The sequence below is a fragment of the Pleuronectes platessa genome, chromosome 22 (assembly GCF_947347685.1).
Source record: "Pleuronectes platessa chromosome 22, fPlePla1.1, whole genome shotgun sequence".
Lineage (NCBI taxonomy): Eukaryota > Metazoa > Chordata > Actinopteri > Pleuronectiformes > Pleuronectidae > Pleuronectes > Pleuronectes platessa.
The window spans coordinates 13,618,682-13,639,995 of NC_070647.1; the positions used below are offsets into that span (position 1 = coordinate 13,618,682).

Below are 21,314 nucleotides of genomic sequence, written 5' to 3' on the forward strand. Positions count from 1 at the left end.
TAAAACTTAGCCGCTGTCTTTTCCTGAGTTTGTTAAAGTTACAACCCCAATTGTTTGTCCAGGGATTGGACGGCTTTAAAGGGGACAAAGGGAATATTGGGTTCCCTGGCAATCCTGGAGAACCAGGATTAAGAGGTAAAGATGTAAGTAACTCCTGAGTGGTTGCTACTGTAATAATAAACATTACTTGTATGACACAGCATAATTCAGATTTACTTATCAGGGTTTGTTTGAAATGGACAACACCAGAGGACAGGCCGACGAATGAATTACAGCATGACGTGACAGGGTTTATACATTTACATGAGAGTTTCTGTGAATATTAACATCACTGTTTCAGATATGTACTGTATATGTTTCCATAGATAAATATACATAATGTTGATGACTCTTACTGTCGGCTTTGTCTTTAGGGCGAACCCGGAACCAAAGGAGACCAAGGAATCAAGGCACAGTCAATATATTACCTCAATGCTTTTGTTTTATTTATCAATCAGTGAATTTTTTTTAACACGTTTCTTATAGATTAGGCAGCGTAAACAATTATGTGTATTATTGCAGCCATGTCCAATTTTAAGTTCTACTTTAAATGATTCATTCATTTTGTCCTTCACAGGGTGAACTAGGTCCACCTGCAGGGCCTGGTGACAGAGGAATCAGGGTATATCTGAAGTGTTTTTTGGGGGATTTTGATGTTTCTGTAATAAAAAACTTATTTACCACTTATAGTCACTTTCCATTTGATACCAATCATATAAGCCTGATCAAGGTATTTTATAAAATACCCTGACAATTTTACATTTAATTTGATTTAATGATTCAAACTCTATTTAATTTATTGATTTATTGATGATAAAATATTATATAGAAACAAAATGGAAAGACAATCTGGACAATCATGGTGCAGTTACACACACATTTGCTCACTAAAGCAAAGATTTGTCCTCTCGTGGTTGATCAGGGTCCACTGGGGCTACCAGGACGACCAGGGGACCCAGGACATAAAGGAGATAGTGGGAAAGATGGGCTGCCAGTAAGTTCATTGAATTTGCTCATTTGAATAGTTCTCCACCCTGAAATAGATTTGAATAATATGTTGAATATTTGATTCTTTATTTCTCTGAAGGGTACAGATGGAAAGAGAGGCGACAAAGGCGAGCAGGTGTGTTTGTATTCACCGTATCTCACGTTGATGAGTTTGTTCATTGTTTGTAATGGTTGATCGGCTTCTGATCATTCTTCTCTGCTGCTCACCGTGTCACAGCGTCACGACCTGTTATCCTCCCGTGACTTAAACAAACCACGTGTCATCCCCTCAGTGCACGAGCTCATTTTCTTTTGTGTTGTGAATGTGCATTGTGTTTAGCAGTGTGACGTCTTTAACTTCATTTCTGTGCTCTTCTTTCTTTGGCGTCTCAAAGGGGAAACCTGGACCTCCGGGAGCACAAGTAAACAAATCTTTATTATCCTTTCTGACAGCTTCTCACCAGTTCAGCCATGTTTGAAAGAGAAACACACAGAGGCCTCCTATGAGACATTTAATAATTAGTGTCTGTTCTCAATCAGATTAATTTGTCTGTCAATTAGCAAGTTTGATTTTTTTTGTATTTTATCCCCGCAGCTTGTTGCAGACAACAATATATTGACAAGAGTGATTAAGGTGTGTTGACAATTTACAAATAATGTGAATTCATTTGATTCAAATTCTTAAATATAGAATTAAAAAAATCTTCTCCTCTCCTCCTGCAGGGTGAACCAGGAGAGCCGGGTCCGTCTGGCCTGAGAGGAGAAGCAGGTCTACCTGGATCACAGGTGAGTGTCAGAAACCTACTGAATATACAGCGAGTTCAGAAGTACACTAACCAAGACTACCATCAGTAATAGTCAAATCCTTAAAAAGTACTTTTTAAGTAAAATATTGAACTATTGGTCAGATGAAATATGTAAATTCACAGACTAACCAATTAAATTTGTATCAGCGCGGCTTACAATTGTTGAACATTCATATTTGACTTGTGAATTCCATTTATTCATTTGTAAATTCAAGGTTTTGTTGAAACTGTTGTTCTTTGCAGGGTGGCTCTGGGAGAGTTGGACTTGATGGTTTACCAGGGAAACCAGGAGCGAAGGTTATAACAAACTATTTACGTGCCACATTAAAATCATCTCTTGTGAATGACTCTGTGTTTGAATATATGATCGTATTCACAAGCTGTTTCATTATAACTGCAGGGGGACCAGGGACTGAAGGGCGAGCTGAGTCCGGTGAGAGAGCCAGTGTTTCAATTATACTGCTTTTGCTTAGTTAACAACTCATAAAGGGAATCTGTTTAAAATATGACAATTCTCCTTGAATGATAAAAGTTTTATCTCGATGCTGTATATTGTCAGTTTAGGTTGTTTTCTTTTGTTTTCACTTGAAACTGTTTATTCCAGTAGAGACTTTACAGATGTGTTTGTGTGTGTGTGTGCAAACAGAAAGGAGACAAAGGAGACCAGGGCCGAATGGGAATCGCAGGAATGCCTGGTTTACCTGGAACTCCAGTGAGTACAAAATACAGCCCATTGTTGATGAGCATGAGTCATTCATTTCCCAACTTGAATCTGAAAAAAAGGATTGTTTTTACCTCCTCTGCTCCACAGGGGAGATCTGGCATCGATGGGAAGCGAGGCCTGCCAGGAAACCACGTGAGCAACATTTCCATCTGACACTTTGAGCTGTTTAACTGCTGGATTACTGTCAATGTGCTTAATGTGCACATTCATTAACAGTTCAGCTATTTTTAAGGGCGAGTGTTTAAAATTGAATATCTATTTTCTTTCCACAGGGAGAACTAGGGAGCAAAGGAGATGACGGCAAAACGGTCCTTAAAATCAAAACATGTTTTTTAAAACATTCATTAAAATATTTTTCGAATGCACACGTTAATTTTGCTCTCCATTCCAGGGCGATAAGGGAGACACAGGGGCAAATGTAAGTGGTTTTCGGATTTTGATTAAAAGAAAAAAAAAAACTCTTTGAAAAAATGGAGGTTGCACCTCTCAGTGTTTTTGTTCTTTCACAGGGTAAAGACGGCAGCAAGGGGGAGGCAGGACCTCCAGGTTTGCCTGGTAGACAGGTGCTTGTCACTCCAGAGGTAAAGATACCCACCAGCGTTTCCTTTTTGTTTAATCAACTGGAAAGCAGGTTTCTACTTTCTCTATCGTAAGAGTAACAGAATATTAAGCAATGCCGGAGGGTAATTATTACCATGAGTCATTTATTTTTCTTTCTTTTTTTACAAATCGGGAAAACCATTGAAAACAAGTCCATCTTGAGCCGAGAGTTTAACTTAACTGATCTTTTTACATGGATCCATTCACAGGGCGCCACCACCGACGACGTCCGCCAAGCCTTTCCAATCCCGATGGGTCCTCCAGGACCTACGGTGAGTTTATTACACCCAACATGTTAAATTCTACACATCAGGAACTCGCCTCATTTCACCTGTTGCTTTGCATTAGTCATATTTCCAATCATTCAGTGATGAGCTCGATGTCACTTTCCAATGTCTGACTCCTGTTCTTCTGTTTGTTTAGGGCTCACCAGGAACAAAGGTAAGGTGGCAATGGGGTTTATAGAAAAGCAGAGTAAAATAACTGATATATTTCTCTTCTACTTCATTTGTCTTTTTTTCTTCTGCCAGGGTGATCAGGGAGGACAAGGCCTGAACGGAGAGAAGGTAGAGCTGATCCATGAAACCCTTTAAAAACACATATATTGACATGTAAATGATGTTAGTTTGCTTTCATTTTTTTCAAAGGGTGACGCCGGAGCTCCTGGAAAATCAATAGAGATGAAGGTGAATACAGGTTTTACTGATTCATCTCCTAGGACACACGTTCCTTATTTTGCATTATTAAGTCTTTGCCTCCTTCTGCAGGACATTGAAATCATGTTTGAAGCCTACGGCATACGGGTGAGTTCTGAGCGCGACGCCGGACACACACTTTGAGGTTGACAGAGTTTCTCCCTCCTGAATGAAAACTTCTCTTTCCCCAGCTGCCTCTGCTGAAGGCTTTGATCGACCGGCTGCTGCAGGAAGGAATAGAGGAGCTGCTTCATGTGCTCGGCACCGTCAAGAGCACAAAGGAAAAAACAGACACTCACACGTCCAACGTCATCACCGAGAACAGCGTACGTAAGAAAAAGTGCATGTGTGACAGTTCATTGATATCGAGAGGAAAAGTTCAGGTCCTGTCGCAGCTTTAGTTTTTTTATGAGCTTTTGAAAGATGAGTAAAGAGTAAACAAGAAGAAGTAAACTCTTGAGATTTCAAAAGTGCATCTGTCGCCTCAACAGAGTCCAGTGAACTTTGACCTCACGGGCCAGACGAGGTCAGACTTTGATGTCACTGAAGACCCAGATTTGGACGGAGGGTTCCCAGATTCAACGTCAGTCGTGAGTAACCACATCACACACTGGTTTCCTCCCACTGTTCAGATCGACACTGTTACTGATCCTCTGAACCCTGAACGTAAAGCAGGAGCTGGAGAGGATTGAGACCAAGTTGAACGGATCCAGATGGACCAAGACGGTGGATGGAAACAATGACAAAGTGTCTTCACTAAAAATCAATCGCACTGAAGTCAATTCTACTTATAATTCTACTACGGCTCAGGAGGTGGGTCCTTTATGTTTTATAATAATGAATTGAAAGGGAAAAAGCATTTTTAAACATGGTTTCAAATTATTTCTCTTGATCTTTACCGCTAGCATGTAAATAGAGGTAACTATTCAATTATCATGGAAACAAAGATTGAGATTTGTGGGATAAACATCTGTAATATTTTAAACTGAACATATAAATAACTTTATTAATCTGTGGATGTCAGACGGTTTCAGGATTACCCGAAACTGTGGTGGAGAAAGTTCTCCTCACTCAGGACGACTCCCTGAAGAAGAGTTCAGGACAGAAGAAGAAGAACAGGGAACGTGGGAAGGTAAAAGCTGTAATGTTCGTTTTTTCATTAACTTGCCCCCCCCCCCCTCCCCCACCAGTCAAAACGAGCATGAGACATCTCAGATGTAACATAGAGCATACAACACTCGTTTTAACAAGTGTAGTTATGTTTCTTGATATGTTTAATAACTTACATGTATATTATTAAAGGACCACACCAGTATTATCTAACTCCCTTCCAACTGTTAACTACAGCATGAAAATGAACTTAGAGACTTTTGTTTGACATCATTCAGAGACAACTCCCTCTGTCCTCTGTATTACCCCCTTCAAAAAGTCCCTAGCCTCACTTTTATGACTAATGTTGTTTTTTACATATAAAATCCAATTTCATAAAACACAAAAAACTGATAGATACTTTTTATTTTCTAGCAGGATCATAGTTAAACTTTATATTATTGTGCATTCAGCAACCAGAGACTATATCTTAAACAATCTGATCTATGAAATTTGCCCAAATTGTCCAAATAATATAAAGTTTTAATAAATGGGCTTAATAATTAGAAACTGCCGGTGTGGTCCTATAAATACATATATACCTTTTATTTATGTTTTACCTGAATATAATTTTTAAACGTCTTTATTTGAAGGTTTAATTTTTGACATTTATTAACTTCCCTTCTCATTGATTATCTTCTTAAACACACAGTATCAACTCATATTGATCATCAACAACCTCTGACGCATGGGAGATCTTTGTGTTTTTACTTTCTCTCTCTGACTGTGAACTTCTTAACCAGGGCAAAGGAAATAAAGGACGACATAAGAGGCAGAGACACCGCCTGGTAAATGTCCTTCAAGGGGTCACACTAACCCCGGAAGACTTCACTTTCACTTCGAAAAATAATTATAACAAATTAACATTTTAATACATGACAAGTGGAATTAACCAGATATACATAAAAGCATGCATTTGTCTTATTCTCTCGATATTGAAAGTCCTGAATGAATTTGCTTTATAATCGCTGGTTTTCCATTTAGTATCTACGTGTAATTGTTGTTGTTTCCGTTTTGTCCACAGACAAGTGGCGAGCAAGTTGAAGAAGAAGACGAGGAGTTTTATAACGCTGAAGAATACGATGATGAATATGAGGTGGGCAGCTGTAAATGACTAATTCCCGCATTGTGGGAAAATTTAAGAGAAGTGTGATGACATGGGCTTGTTACAGATTCGGAGCGTTGTGGGTGCCTTGCTGTTAACAGCCCTGTCAAACTCATTATCACCTTTCTTTTAGCCTTGATAGCAACAGCATCTCAGGGGACTGAAAAATGTCCCTGCCCACACAAAAACACAGGAGAGAGTTGATTAATAACACGCCCACCACCTCAATTAATCACTGGGAGTGAATTGGTTTGCCGTGAGAGGTCCCTCACGCCATGCGCGGGGCTGGGAGCGTTTCAAAGTTGTAACGAAATTTACTTTTTTCTTTTTGAAACAGGAAGAAGTTTCCCCACACGACTCTACCACTCTACAGGAGAGCCGAGACAGAGAGGTACTATTTCCTGTAAAATCTGTTTCAGCCGGCCTGGGTCTAAATGTTCTGATTCATAATTTAATTTAAACACACACACACACACACACACACACTCCATGTTTTTTAATATAAGCAGCTTGAAGTCAAAACATATAAATACCCCCAAGAGAAATAAAACAGTTTCATTCACTTTTGCAAGACCGTCTCGGCTGCCCACTGATTTAATGTTCTTGATGAATATGAAACATATTTTCATATATATGCTGTACATGCTAGAATCTGAAATCTGACACAAAAAAATTCCAGATATTTGCTCACACATGTAGAAACATCACCAAGACACAATACAACTGGTGAGAATTGTCAACATACAGTCAGACAAAGGAAAAGAATGGGAATGGACTGAGACGGGTGGAAAGGAGAAGAAAGGAGAGGATAGGGATGCAAAAGAAAGGAGAGCTGTAACTAGATGGAATCAGATCTGCACATTTTCAAACCTCCACTTTTGATTGTTTTCCCCTCAAGGCCGCCTCGACAACCACAGACCCCTCGTCTCAACCCCTGGAGGATGTGGAGGAGGTACTGCATCGTCCTCGCCTCATTGATGCTTATTGGAAATGTAGATTTGTAAAGTACTCAATATTCTTATCTGCTCTTTATTTTCATGACCAGGATGAAGCGTCTCTGCCTTCGCCTCCCTTCACGACAGAAGAACCAGACAAGGTAGAGTTCTGATTTAACTTTGCACGGCCTTGAATCTTGCATGCGTGGGAATGCGATGCTCTTTTCATTTGCACTTAATTAAAGAGGGCCTGGATGGTGATGAACAAGTGCTTGAACAAAGTGAAGGATGGGCTCCATTCCCTCTCTGCCACAATAAAGAAAATCCCATAAATAAACAAAAGGGGGCTTAAATGAAGTAGAAAAAAAGCACTTGGCATCATATTTCAGGATCTCGTCTTCTTTTCTGAGGATTTCACCAGTGCAAATGCTGCACGTGTTTGTATAAGGCTAATGGACACAAACCAACACAGTTTATAATGATTTTCTATTTAACATGGAAACATCTGAAGCATGAGAAAGAGCATTTTTGAGCAGCATGCTTTGAAAACTAGATTATGAGTGAATGACCAAAAGTTAAAAACGACTTTTCTCTCTCATTTTGTTTTTAAACAGGACTATACACTGACTATAGAGAGTTAATCATTCATAGTCGATCACACACTGCATGGAGGGTGTGAATAAAACTGAACTGTGTCGCTGGCGGGGAGCTCCTGAACCTGACCCGAGGTTTTCACTCAGCGACGACGTCACTCGCCCCCCCCAAAAAGCCACGGCCAAAACCAAACTCACTTCTATGTATCCGAGCCTTTTTCTAGAGGAGCTCTAGAAAACCAGGCACCACCGTAAACATCTGGAAACTGTGTTGAGATTGTTGTTATTCTCCCACTTGGTCAGTGTGAACACCAGTTCAGCCTTGACTTCAAAGCTCCGTATTTATTAAGACAAACATTTCTCTGTAACAAAACACGGCTGAAACTTTATTTATTGAAATATGGGAGAAAAATGCTTGATTTTTTTATTTCCACAAAATACTCATATACGCATATTATAACAGAACTATATTTCATAGCCAGAACAAACACTATTTTCACTGGTGAAATCTTTCTCTGTAATATAAACATGTATCCTCCAGTAAAAACACGTTAAACAAACTGTCTAAGCAAGTCTGTGTTTTTCTTTCTTATCGTTTTGTTTTCCCGTCACACACATCAAACTACACGAATCATCACAACTGTTGCACTAAACATGATCTCGTGAACGTTTTGGGGGGGAACTCGACAGGTGCCTCAATCTCAGCTGAGGGTGAGAAGAGGCGCCCCCTGGCCCGATTTCACTGTAAGTACCTGCCTTGTTTGTGTGTGTGCAGAAAACAGACTAATAGTGATACAAGACAGCAGGAGTAATGGCTTTTATATTTCAGGCATTTATGCCAGGCGCCCCTGGTGGAAGGAATCGCTTCAAGGAGGAACAACATGTAAGGTTTTCCAACATGTTCCCACTTTTAAATGTGGATCAATTTGCACCAATTTCATGGTCGCTCTTTCTTTTGAATTTCAGCATCCGTCCTCTGGAGCTGCAGGTTTCCGCGGCTTCAATGTAGGTCTGCACTTTAATCAACAAACCAGATAAAGATCATGAGCGTTAATCCATATTAAGATGGTGCCATCTTTTTTTTGTTCCTCAGAGGCAGCAGGAGAACCCTGATCTTCACAAACCCACCAGGAGGGAGAGGCAGGAGAGAAGAGGGAGTGAGGTTCATGCAGATATGCAAGGTGGAGGAGGTAAAGAGACTAAAGAGGAAGATGGGGAAGAGTGGAAGCTGGAAAAAGAGGAAGAAGTGGAGCCGGATGGATTTACCGAAACCTTCCCTGATCCGGTTTATGAGGAGGAGGAGAGGAGCGGAGACTACGACTGGGATGCTGAGGAGGATGTGGATCGAGAGAGGGAAAGAGAGGAGGACCTGGAGAGGGAGAGAGAGAGGGAGCGGTTGGAGATGGAGCGAGAGCGAGAGGAGCTGGAGAAGGAGAGGGAGGCCGAGCTGGAGAAAATGGAGCGAGAGAGGGAGGCTAAGATGGAGCGGGAGAAAGAGAAAGTGGAGAGGGAGAAGATGCTGGAGAGAGAGAGGGAGGCCGAGAGGGAGAGGGAGGGGACGGAGACAGAGGAGGGGGAGAGAGACCTGGACAGGGAGAGGGAGGAGTGGGAGAGGAGGAGGCAGGAGATGGAGAGGGGGAGAGCTGGAGGTTATGATGAGACTGGACAGCCTTACCCATACCCTCCAGAGTATTTCCACCTGAAGGTGAGGACAGAAAGTACAACTCAGGATTCTAACATTCAATGAAAATAAATCCAATCAAAGCAGAATAAATGTCCAGTTTAATTATAAAAAGACATATTTCGGATTTAACTAAAGACCCAGACTTTAAACCATCCAACTGTTTTTATTTACTTATAAATAAAGCCCTTTATTTTTGTTTTTGTGAATTCATTTTAGTAAAATTTGACTCTTGTGTAGGGACAACCAGGGGAGAACGGAAAACCAGGACCAAAGGTGACTGAACACAAAAATAAAACTCACCATGAGAAAAGGTGGTGAAGTCGAATGCTCCACGTTTCTGTTCCCATCACTCTGAATATTACACCATGATGAGCGTAGCTTTTTCTCATGCAGGCGGTAGCTTTAAGGTTTAAGGTTAAAGGTTAAAGGTCGGTCTTATCTTTTGACCATGTCTACATGTTAATCGTTTTATAATTTCCTGTGAAACGTATCCTTCCGCCGCGAGGGTTTGCCGACCTGATCCCACTGAGTGGAAATCATTACCGTCATCCCAACGTACAGCAGAGCAGGACTGACAGTCCCCGAGCAAAATGTGCCATAAGAATACCCCCCCCCCCCCCCCACCCTCACACACCTACACACGTTGCATCAGTAAATGACATCAGAGCTCTTAGAATAAAGCAGACATTAATAATTCCCCTTGTTGAACATGCTCACACGTCAGCTTATTCCTATTTAATTAGTTTTTTCCTTATTTCAAACTCCTCTGTTTATTTGTTTATGCAGAGATGTGTTGAGGTGTGTTCCAGCTCTCTGACGCATTTCTATTCTCACTTTTCAGGGCGAAATTGGTGAATTGGGACAAAAGGTGAAAGTCGACTCACTACGAAGAATGTTTGATGGCTGATGTTTGATGGCTGATGTTTTCACGTGCGGCGGCTGAATGACGGCTGTTGTTTTTGTTTGTTCAGGGAGAACCAGGCACCGGCCACAGAGGACCTGAGGGCCAGGCTGGTCCTCCGGGACACAAGGTGACATGTCCGTCCTATAGTTTCAAAACATTCAGACAAAATACAAGCAGCGATTTGCTTATGACGTCTGCATTGAATCAATTAAGTTCACTATCTTCCGTCTCATTCAGTATGATTGACGTCCCCCCCCCCCCCCCCCAGTTTTAATTTGTTGAACTTAATTGACTCACTGACTCAGTCGCTCTTTGAAAGTTTTGTTCGAGCGTTTGCTAAGTTAAAGGGAAACAGACTAAGCAATTATTCAAGAGTAATAGCTTCTGCTTCTTCTTGCAAAAACAAGTGACCTTTAACTGTGTGTTTGTCTTTCAAACGTTTTGTCTCTATTTCCCTCTCCTTGTATCTCTCACTCCATTTTTCCGTTGGACTTCAGGGGGAGCCAGGTGAGCCTGGGCCTCCGGGTGCTCAGGGCATCCAGGGAATCCTGGGTAACGCAGGCATCCAAGGCTCACCGGGCCACAGGGGTCCGCCAGGGGATCCAGGGGAGCCGGGCAGAGACGTGCGTCATCATGTATAATTTTTTATTTGAATGAGAGAACGTTGTGTCACTGGGTGTAAAAGAGGACTAAGACATTTTGTTTTTGTGTTGATGCAGGGCGAGCGAGGTAAAAGGGGGAAGAACGGATCACCTGGAGCTCCTGGACTTCGAGGACCACCTGGCTCTCATGTAAGAAAGAACAAACAGTACCAGACGTGTACTACTCCATTTGTAATATGTTGGAATTATTTTTCATTTCTGAATACCGGCTGGAAATTGTACTTAATGATGTTTTTTTTCTACCACTTTCTCTCATGAAGGGTCCGCTTGGTTTATCTGGAGTAAAAGGAGAAAAGGTACAATTACTGCATGTGTGATAATTGAGTGGCATCTCCTTTTATTGCATTCTATATAATAATTTAGTTTTATGTTTGTAGCAGTGTTCTACTTTCATTTAATCTGTTCTGAGAGAAATAAGATTATCGTGACTTTATTTATTCTTGATTGTGTCTCTCTTCAGGGGGACAGTAGTCCAGGAGAACCGGGTGCCAGGGGTTTGACCGGTTTCCCAGGCAGAAGGGTGAGCTGTCAGATAACTTTAAATGAAGCAAGGACTCATTCATTTCAGATTGAGCAGAAACAATTAGGTGTTTCAGTTCAGGATCATGGAATATCCACTTTGGCAGTTTTATGCATATCATTGATTATGTCATATTTTTGTCCCCAGGTTAACACAATATAATCAAGTGTGTCACATACATTTAATACAATCAGTAATGGTGGCGAACTGTGTAAAAAAACGTAAATGTTTTTATTTTCCTTCAGGGAGAAATGGGTCCTCTGGGTGTTAAAGGATCTCCGGGTAATATGGTAAATAACTAAGAAGTCAAACCCATCGAAATAAGTTTAAAATCCCACAACATCTGAAAACAAATAATAATTTCTTTAACTTTTTCTCCGACAAGGGTTCGAAAGGATTACGAGGCAGCAAAGGAGAAAGGGTGAAGTTATATTGAACATTTTAAAACTGACATAATGGATGAAATACCGGCTACATAGGTGTTTTTTTGTGAATGTCCTGTTTCGTCAATATTTTAGAATTCAGTCGCATGATACTTAGCCTTTAAACTGAGGAACCTAACATATTACAACCACCGGGCAGTGCAGGAAGGACAGGAAGACTCACATCAGTGGAAAATGGCCTCGTTCCTACTTTTAACCCGTCTGACCCCTTTCATCACCCAGTACGTTCAACAGAGATACTGAGTGTTCTTCTCCAATTATTGTAAAAACCACTGTGCACAAAGTAGAATGAGAGTGCTGCTATTTCCGAGAACCTGGAACATCCTGGCTCTATCTCCCTGCGTGTCAACAAAGTACAAATCACTCCCTATTAATTATGATTGCGTCGACAGCGCGTCCTGAGGTTGGGGGGGAGAGGCCAACGCTGGCGTTTGACTGTCTAGGTGCTCTCGCAGACGCCTTTCATTTCCCAGAGATAGCAGCTTCTCATTCATATTGAAGTGCCGCCAGGTCCGGGGCAGTGACGATAGCAGTGATGTCAGTTGTCAGTCAGTCCGGCTTCATGTGCGTTTGTTTACCTCTCGACTCGAGTGTCACGACTGAGATTTATTTATCACGCTCCTTCCTGTCAAATCAACCTTTCATTACATTTTATCAACGGCGGATCGCATTCAATTAGATTATATTGTTATAGAAAGGATGTAATAAAATGCCTCGAGGGGGGGAAAACAATTTTCTTTGAGCATCAACATGGCAAAACAAGATATGATTTAATCTGTGTTGAAAGTCATTTTTTGAAGGTTCCTGTTTCTTTTCAGGGAGATAGTGGGCTACCGGGAATCACAGGAGAGCGGGTATGATGATTTTCATGTTGCTCCGTAGTTTTAGGTCTTTGTAAATCTACATCTATATATTTCCACGTGAATCCGCATGAATTACTTTATTATTTGTTGCGGTTTACATTTGTTTGCACCAGGAAGTCACTCTTGATTTCCGTCCGACAGGGGAGTGTGCTTCAGATCCAAGGACCTCGAGGATTTAAGGGAGTCAAAGGAATTCCGGTGAGATGACGAGAAGCTGCACTATACTTTTATATTTAAATACAGGGGGGGGGGGAAGCCAAAACAATCAAATGCTATAGGTTAAAAACTTTATTCAGAATGAGTAACCAATGCTTAAATAAATATTATAACTCAGTTGAGCACATACCTCCAACAGGGCCTTAAATTCGATCAAGTTGCACTAAAATACACACACAGATTCCTTTTTCATCAAGACCCATTAATTAATTTACTGGAGCTGCAACACACACAAAGTAATCTAAGAAACACAGTAAACACCTACAAGTTGGATTAAGAGCTGAGTAGCTGTTTTGTTTCAGGGTGAGCGAGGTCCACCGGGTTTCGATGGCGACAAAGGAGAAAAGGGCGAAGACGGACCTCCTGGATTCAAGGTAATAAAACCTGAAGAAGATGAATCCTCCTCAGGAGACATTGGGAGCTCGGACTTGATGAGATAGCCGCTCGGTGTCACTAATACCTGCCATGATGACGTCTCTGTCAGATAATATTCAGCTGCAATACATCATTATAATGGAAGGATTTGTTTTTACAAGGGCTTGAAGGGTGACGCCGGCACCAAGGGGGCATTGGGAAGGTTTGGAGCACGAGGACCTGTGGGGCAGAAGGTCAGTGATGTGCCATTGGAATACATTGACACTCCAGCAATTTTACTTATGTTATTAAACTTTACAATACGCGACCTTCTCTTCTGCAGGGAGATCCAGGAGAGCCAGGACTCAACGGAGTGATGGTAGATCAGCCTTTTTCAATTTACAACATTTTGGATGCAAACATTCTACAGCATTAAATTCGAGGAATCACAAGCAGTGGTATTTATGCGTGATAGGGTCGCAGCGGGGATCACGGAGTGGACGGGGCCAAAGGGGACAAGGGAGATGTGGGACTGCAAGGTCAAAAGGGTGATCAGGTACGCGGAAGAAAAATGATCCAAGCAAACACCATCGTCTTCATTTTAAAACCTTCCTTATTAAATTTCTGTCTGTGATTTGTTTGTTGTTACAGGGCGACTCAGGGGAAGCAGGGTTACCAGGAGCCAATGGGGAGAAAGGAGAGAAGGTGAGACGGTTGTTATTTGTCCCAGTTCATTGAGATGGACGTTGTTTATTTGTGTCGTCACATTCTGCCGTGTCGCCTGCTTGTCCAGGGTTTCAGAGGATTACCCGGACGCATCGGGAATCCAGGCCTCAATGGAGAGAAGGTTAGACCTTAATTTAAATCTGTTCACACCTAATAGGATTGATGTGTTTGATGTTTGTGACACGGTGAACATGGTGTCTCGGCAAAACAGGGAGAAATGGGGATACCCAGCGCCCCTGGTATGCCCGGACTGAATGGACTCACGGGTCGCAAGGTGAAGTCTTTCTCTTCCTCTCTTCCCCAAACACGTTCAGTGTTGTTATTTCTTTACTTTATTTTTGTTGTTTCCATCCTGGTCAACTTCAGGGTGACAAAGGGCAAGGGGGAACCAGTGGAGTTGATGGTAAACCAGGAGTGAAAGGGGAAAGGGTCGGTAAACTAACTTTTCATCAACCAACTGGTTCACGTGTTTGTATCTTCCACTGTGCAAGTGAACCATGTTGTGTTTTTTCTTCTTCTTCTTGTTGAATTCAGGGTGTATCAGGGTTTGCGGGTTTCCCCGGTTTTAAGGGTTCAGCAGGGAGTCCAGGCAGGGCCGGAGATGAGGGGCCATCAGGGACCCCAGGTCCTCGGGGGGGCGGTGGGCCTAAGGTACAGTATACTTACTGCCTCAATGCATTGACTGATGATATTAACTGATGTTTATATGCTGCAGTGATCATGCATTGCTGGGAAGACACTGTTTGGTTAACGATATCCCAAAGTAACATATTTCTTATACTGATATCCTAATGACAAATACATGTGATCGAGGTTTAATATTAACAGTTCCACCATAAAATGTATTTTAAATAAGAGAAAAAAAGCACAACCAAATATATTGATGTAAGAAAATACTTTTTAATATATACTTTAAAGATTAATAGACATATATTCATAACAGTAAGTCATGCAGGAAGGAAATAAACACACACAGGATTCAGTCATAATTTGTTTTCTGGAGATACAGCAGGTTATTACCACACAACCGACGTCATTGCCAACCACAGACATTTTCATTAGCTGATGAAGGAATGAATCAGCAATTTAACTAAATGCTGCAGTCGCTATATATCCACTTCTTTAACTAACACTGAGTTGTAGCAACACTAAAGCAATGGGGGTAATTCAGAGATACTATAGACATGTACTCTACATATACTTACACCACAGATGAGGCCGAATAGGCATCAGTACAGAAACACATATATAATAAATGAAGTGCATCTCTCACTCAGGCTTGTGTCGCGCAGTCACATGAATGAACAGGTCTGACTCACAAGGAAAGAAGAACGAGAGTGTGACAGCACACGGAGAACAAGAAGTATGAGCTGAGGCTGATTACAGTCATCACCACGTCTGTGTGTGGAGTGGCAGCATGTGGTCTGTGTACTGCAGCAGAGACGTGTCCTTGATTAACACACACACACACACACACCGACACACACACACAAACACACACACACACACAGGTTTATTTCCGTCTGCAGCTTTCAAGTAACATCTTACTCAATTAGCTCCTTTCAGCTGCAATTACCAGACCCGGTTATGAGAGAGAGGGGACGGGAACCTCTAATGGAAGGATGCTCCTAATTGGTCGGTCTGTCGCACGTCATCAGATGAGCTGCTGGGGATTGTTCTCTCGCTGACGTGGAAGTGTCGTACGGAAAGAATTTCAAAGCTATGATTTTTTATTATTCTGCCTGCGCTCTGTTTTTTTTGGTCAAACAGGGGGAGAGGGGCCGAAGAGGAAAAGTGAAGCCGTGTCAGAGGGGAGCGTCAGGGACACCGGGACACAATGGACCGAGTGTGAGATTCATCAACACACTCAACAAGCCGCACACACATAATACAGGAAGCCGTATTTTCACTCGCTGTCGTCGTGTATTAAAATCTGGGGAAATGTCAAAAAAATGCTACGTTGCTATATTAATGAAAGTGATTAAAAAATGGCTGGATCCATCTCTTTGATCAAAATCGAATGGGTTCTTAGTGGGTAACTTCCCCTGTGTGGGTTCACAACAGATACGTGTCAATGTGTGTTTCTTCCTTATAGGGCATAGTTGGAAGTACAGGAGGAAAGGGGGAGAAGGGAGATCCTGGACTCTCAGTACGTGTTTAACACAAACACACACAATCGCACCCACACAACACATGTTTATACAAATACAGCCGTTGTTATTCAAATGACTGAGTGAATGAAATGTCTTTTGAATCCTTGTGTTTCTCTGTCAAGGCTGAAGACGTGAAGGAGCTAGTCACGCAGGAGGTGGCAGATAAGTGTGGTGAGTGTGTGTGTGTGTGTGTGGGTTTGTTTGTGGTGGCGCTCCTGTGGCAGCAGCATGGCACCAGCGTGTGTTGTGCCATCTGTTATGTTCTCTCGGAGGAGGAACACGCGCCATGGTGCCAGCAGCAGCAGCGGAGCCATTCACAAACACGAGACCGCAATTAAGTGGGACGTGTCACCGAGAATCCAGAGAATCCACGGGCCTCAAAGACACTCAGAGGTGTTTTATCAGTTCTCGTACGTTGTGTTCATCCATGTTCCTCTTGGTTTTATATCTTTACAGGACTGGATTACAAGTTCATGGTAAGGTCAGTGGATCCAGATGGAACAACAGCAACGACTGAGAGTAAAAACGAGCCGGGAGATGTGGTGCTCTCTCTCTCTCGTGACGGAGAGGGAGGAGAAGAACATGGAGACAGGGCGGGGGAAGTGGACAGTCCTGCCCCTGGGATCCTTGGAGAAGAAGGGATGATACCAAACCGCACTGGTAAACAAATAGAGTTTCTACAGGTTTCTTACGTGTTAGCCGGGTCAGAGCCCGAGGCTGAACACACAGATTCGTAAGGTGTGACCATAAATGTGTGTCAAGGTTTTACATGAAAACCACAAGTTTCCTTCCACACATCATATCCCAGTTTGTTCTCCCTATGCCAGTATCTCCAGTGCTGCTGTTACTGGGGCCGTCAGCGTCAAGACAAAAGCAAAAATCAGAAAGTTAAACAAAAGGTCATCGTGTACCGACACAATATTCTAAAGAGCTCATTAGTGACTGAAGCCTCGGGGACATGATATCTGTCTGCATCCTGAGTTATTGTAGCTTCAGTGACCAGAAACCTAATCAAAGAGGGAGCCTGTCATTGCCCATCGTCAAAGTCAGCGTGATTATTGAGAAATGATGAGAACTCATCAAATTAATGAATGTTGCACAAGCACAGTGGGCCACGCTCCAATATCAGCACATTGATGTTAGAAGTTAAACTTAGAGCTGAATAAGAATGGCCACTTGTACCAGCATCTTGACCCCCATTTCATATTTTATATACAAGACTGTATATTTCTGCCAAGGCTAACGTCCTATCTCACCATGTTAAATGTTGTACCGCCCCCCCCCCCCCCCCCCCCCTGTATATTTTCATGAAATATGATGAAAATAGTTGGTGTAGTTTTAGCAAAGTCCTGCCTACTGGAATTTAAACCTACAATAACTGACTTTTTGGGCCACTTGGGGGCAGTGTTAACAAGATGTGAATGGAACCATCCATAACCTTTTTAACTTGATGTGTTTATTGACCAATCCAGCAATTTGCTAGCTGCATTTGATCAAGCTGCTGAAATGTATCCTTTTATAATTACAGTGTATCAGATGACAATGTGATATTTTGGATTTCTCTCTTTGACTTCTGGTTTTAGCAACAGCAGGTTATTGTTATAATAATAATAATGACCTGTGTTCATAAAGCACCTGCAGTTACAAGGTGCTTTGCAAGTTAGAGATATAAAATTGAAGGCAAACAACAGGAAATGGTTACAAATAAAACAATAGAAAAGCAATTTGAAGGTTACCCGTTATTATCTCATACCGAGATTTTACATTTACAAAAAGTTTGCATTCAGACATTTAAAAACAAATGAATAGATTCTGCAGCTCTGCCCCTGTCCCTCACCTCCATCTCTCTCTCATTATGATTCGAGATAAGTCAGAATGTCACCAGCTTCTTCTCGCTCCCTGACATCTGAATCTACCAGCGTTTAAAACCGCTCTCATTGCTTCTGGCTTCAGATTCGGTTGATGGAGCGACGGCGGAGCGGAGCCAGAGGAAGAAAAGAAAAGTATTTGGAGAGAACGCAGCTGGTGAGTGGCCAAGACAACTCATTTTCTCCTTATCTCTCTGCCTCCTCTCTTCTTTCCCCCTTGTTTACTTGCTCTGTGTCTCAAGTCTCCAATTTTTTGGGTTGTTGTCTCTCTCTTCGTATTTCGTGTATCATCTGTGAGTAATGAGTTATTGAGAGCACAAGGTGGGAGAGAAAGATAAGAGCAGAATTTTTTAATCCATGAATGTTTGACTGCCTGTGTTCGATTTCACGAGGCGCTTTCTAAATAAAAATATCCAGTGGAAACAGATCTGAAGTGCAGCCGAGAGTTTGGTGATTAAACCTTTTGTTTACGTCAGAGCAGAGGACAATAAATAAAGCTCCCACCAACTCAGTTGAGGGCTAATATAATTTATCCTGCACCTGAAGTTTGGGGAAATTGATCAAATCTCCAGGATCTTAATTTGAAAAACAGCTACGACTTTAATCCTCACTTTCTCTCCTGTCATGTGACGTGCAGCCTGGGCAGCTGACCGCTGTCTGGAGCCCATGTCAGAGGGGACGTGCTCAGAGTACGTGCTGCTCTGGTACTTCCACCGGCGCTCGGGGGAGTGCCGGCCATTTGTGCACGGCGGCTGCGGCGGCAACCGAAACCGGTTCTCCACCAGGCAGGAGTGTCAGAGCTGGTGTGGGAAGCAGAGGACAGGTAGAGCACACACAAGGAGGAGCAGTGGGTCAAATTGATAAGACATTCATTAGAGGCTGAAAGATAATATCCTGTTCCTCTCTACACTTCCACAGGCACTGAACCCTGGAGATGAAGCCACCAACCCAGGACAATATCCTCATCATGTACATAACTGTGTAAAATGTGTTTTTATGTTGCTTTTATTTATATATTCTAAAAGCTGTGTCTCGATGTGTTGTATGGATTCAAATATGTGAATGCTGAAATTTTGTAATTATATAAATGTATATAAAATCCTTCCTGTGTTGTCGTGCTGGTCTCTCCCCTGCCCACGTTGTTCTGCGGTTTCTCTTTATATAACACTCAGTCACCTTTCTCGTGTGTCTGTCGATTGCCCTCCATCCTGTGTGGTGTGAAAAATACGATTGCCGGTGGAGCTGACTGCCTGCTGCCTCCTCCACCGCTACATATGTTCCTTTGGTGGGGGGTGTTATGGGTCAGGCTGGGAGCCAGACGAGAGGCCGACGGGGGGGCCCAGCGAGGGAGAACACGCAGGGACTGGTTTCGAGACCGCCGCAGCAGTGGCAGGGGATTCCTGCGTGGGTGTGGATGTGGGGGCAGCACGCCTTGGAGGGTTTATTTTGTTTCTCCTGGCAGAGCGACACAACACGACTAAGAGGAACCGTTTTTCATTGGTGGATGAAAAATGCAGCAGTGTCTCAGTTCAGGCTGAATTCTCGTGCCAACAGTCAGGGTTGTAATTTAGCATCTGCACCAATTCTCTTTAAACAGAAGTTAGTTCCCCGTCTTATGTGAAATTACTCTGGCAGAGATAAGTTTGAGTTCATGTAAGGCTTTATTCCCTGAGCCATTTTACAGAAAGTCAAAAATCCTGGATCAGCACCAACATTTGATGGGTTCTTCCCTGACACATAACGTCTCCTTCCAAGTTTTGTGATGATCCATCCATCAGTTGTTATGTTACCTTGCTTTTAAACAAACCAACAAATAAACGTACAGGAAAAGGCCAAAAACGCAAATTCTAAAATCTGTCATTTCAAATTACGTTGGCAATAAGTTTCAGGTTTTGAGGTCATGATACCGGGGACAGTGAACGTTAAAGGAAATGTTAAAACTTCTTTGTATGAAATGAAAGTATCTCAGTCGACTGGTAGATAAATATTGGGAGAAGAATAGAGTCAATAATATATAAAAGATAAAAATACACCTTCACACAACCCATTATTTCCTGGCTATACAGGCATGAACGTGTGATTTTCTTTCCATTGAGGTTGAGGAGGGGAGATTATTACTCCACCTCAGAGTGGGAGGACATCTCATTACACAATGTGTCACTACTCCAGCTGTGAGGACTCAGTCCTATCAATCCTACAATCAAGTCTCTCATTAGACCCGGACCCAACGCTCCACCTCCTTGCTCTTTTCTCCTGACTGACATGGAGCGTCACTGCGGGTGGTGCTGGTGTGTGTTGCACGTACACGCTCAATTATTAACTTTGATTCAAAACACAATGTTCTTTTGATATCTCGCATATCTTTACTCTTATGAAATCAAGTAACTGCATATGCAACATGAAAATCATACACACGGGGAGCAATTGTCAAACACTAACGTAACATGGTGTCATTCACACAACACTTAGTGACTGTTTCTATGAGTTTCAGTGTAGTGTTACTTCTTAGTGTGTAGTGTTAGTTTTAGTGTTTATTGTTGGTGTGTATTGATTACTTGAGGGGAACTACTGTAATAACATGAGTAAAATACTTTGTTTTTCTTTTCAGTATTTGTGAAGCAAATATCTACTCATCCTTCTTATAGGCACGTGTTAAAAGCATCCTATTAAAATGAAAGAAATCTTAAAATCTTCACGAGAGAAAATGATTGTAAAGATATGATTCATTTTTAATATAAATACCAAATAATTGACGTATTGATCCACTAACCAAAGCATCTTATTTTGAGTTTGTACGTAATTGTGAAAATGTTTGTGGAAAGAGTTCCTAACATTGTCCCATGGAAATATATCCCATTGATACATGGAGCTGTCCATGGTCCTGAATGTGAGCTCAGTCTCACACTGGATCATTACTCTGCTTCTAATATAACATTGACCTGGTGTGGTACTGTGTAGTGTTAGTTCTTAGTGTGTAGCTCTGGGTGTAGTGATAGTGAGTAGTATTAGCGTGTACTGTTGGTGTATTGTTAACTTAAAGGAAACTTCTGTAAAAACATACAAAGAGTAAAACAATTCACCTGCCTTTAAAACTAAAACGTTTGTGATAAACAAAACCAAACTTTTATTTGTGTGTCTGTGGTTGTGTGTGTGCGTCATGATGCCTCGTGTTCACCAACAGGTCAGATTTACCAACTTGCCTTCCTCGCTAGTCTTCCTCCACCTCTTCATCACCGCAGCTCAGCCAATGGGAGCAGCCTCTCCTCCGTGTGAACCAGCAGCGGGATG

The 21,314-nt window shown here is 42.1% G+C and overlaps 1 protein-coding gene across 1 annotated transcript in view; it reads left to right on the top strand.

Moving 5' to 3' along the window:
• The window catches only part of col7a1l (collagen type VII alpha 1-like), a 42,151-nt gene extending 23,187 nt beyond the window's left edge, over positions 1-18,964 (top strand). The window contains 61 exon segments of the mRNA XM_053415472.1: positions 63-143; positions 414-449; positions 617-661; positions 962-1,033; positions 1,127-1,162; positions 1,422-1,448; positions 1,622-1,660; positions 1,750-1,845; positions 2,076-2,129; positions 2,233-2,265; positions 2,479-2,544; positions 2,644-2,688; positions 2,829-2,864; positions 2,948-2,974; positions 3,066-3,137; positions 3,366-3,428; positions 3,580-3,597; positions 3,687-3,722; positions 3,804-3,842; positions 3,924-3,959; positions 4,043-4,177; positions 4,343-4,441; positions 4,443-4,664; positions 4,876-4,983; positions 5,744-5,788; positions 6,025-6,096; positions 6,443-6,496; positions 7,004-7,057; positions 7,151-7,201; positions 8,324-8,377; positions 8,463-8,516; positions 8,600-8,638; positions 8,727-9,107; positions 9,198-9,338; positions 9,555-9,590; positions 10,159-10,185; positions 10,289-10,348; positions 10,719-10,844; positions 10,941-11,012; positions 11,144-11,179; positions 11,344-11,403; positions 11,649-11,693; positions 11,789-11,824; positions 12,665-12,700; positions 12,851-12,907; positions 13,228-13,299; positions 13,462-13,533; positions 13,623-13,658; positions 13,755-13,835; positions 13,931-13,984; positions 14,073-14,126; positions 14,217-14,279; positions 14,372-14,434; positions 14,540-14,656; positions 15,776-15,853; positions 16,101-16,154; positions 16,281-16,329; positions 16,615-16,818; positions 18,112-18,183; positions 18,673-18,849; positions 18,945-18,964. Coding sequence (XP_053271447.1) covers positions 63-143; positions 414-449; positions 617-661; positions 962-1,033; positions 1,127-1,162; positions 1,422-1,448; positions 1,622-1,660; positions 1,750-1,845; positions 2,076-2,129; positions 2,233-2,265; positions 2,479-2,544; positions 2,644-2,688; positions 2,829-2,864; positions 2,948-2,974; positions 3,066-3,137; positions 3,366-3,428; positions 3,580-3,597; positions 3,687-3,722; positions 3,804-3,842; positions 3,924-3,959; positions 4,043-4,177; positions 4,343-4,441; positions 4,443-4,664; positions 4,876-4,983; positions 5,744-5,788; positions 6,025-6,096; positions 6,443-6,496; positions 7,004-7,057; positions 7,151-7,201; positions 8,324-8,377; positions 8,463-8,516; positions 8,600-8,638; positions 8,727-9,107; positions 9,198-9,338; positions 9,555-9,590; positions 10,159-10,185; positions 10,289-10,348; positions 10,719-10,844; positions 10,941-11,012; positions 11,144-11,179; positions 11,344-11,403; positions 11,649-11,693; positions 11,789-11,824; positions 12,665-12,700; positions 12,851-12,907; positions 13,228-13,299; positions 13,462-13,533; positions 13,623-13,658; positions 13,755-13,835; positions 13,931-13,984; positions 14,073-14,126; positions 14,217-14,279; positions 14,372-14,434; positions 14,540-14,656; positions 15,776-15,853; positions 16,101-16,154; positions 16,281-16,329; positions 16,615-16,818; positions 18,112-18,183; positions 18,673-18,849; positions 18,945-18,964 — 4,323 coding nt within the window.
• Positions 18,965-21,314: the final 2,350 nt, after the last annotated feature.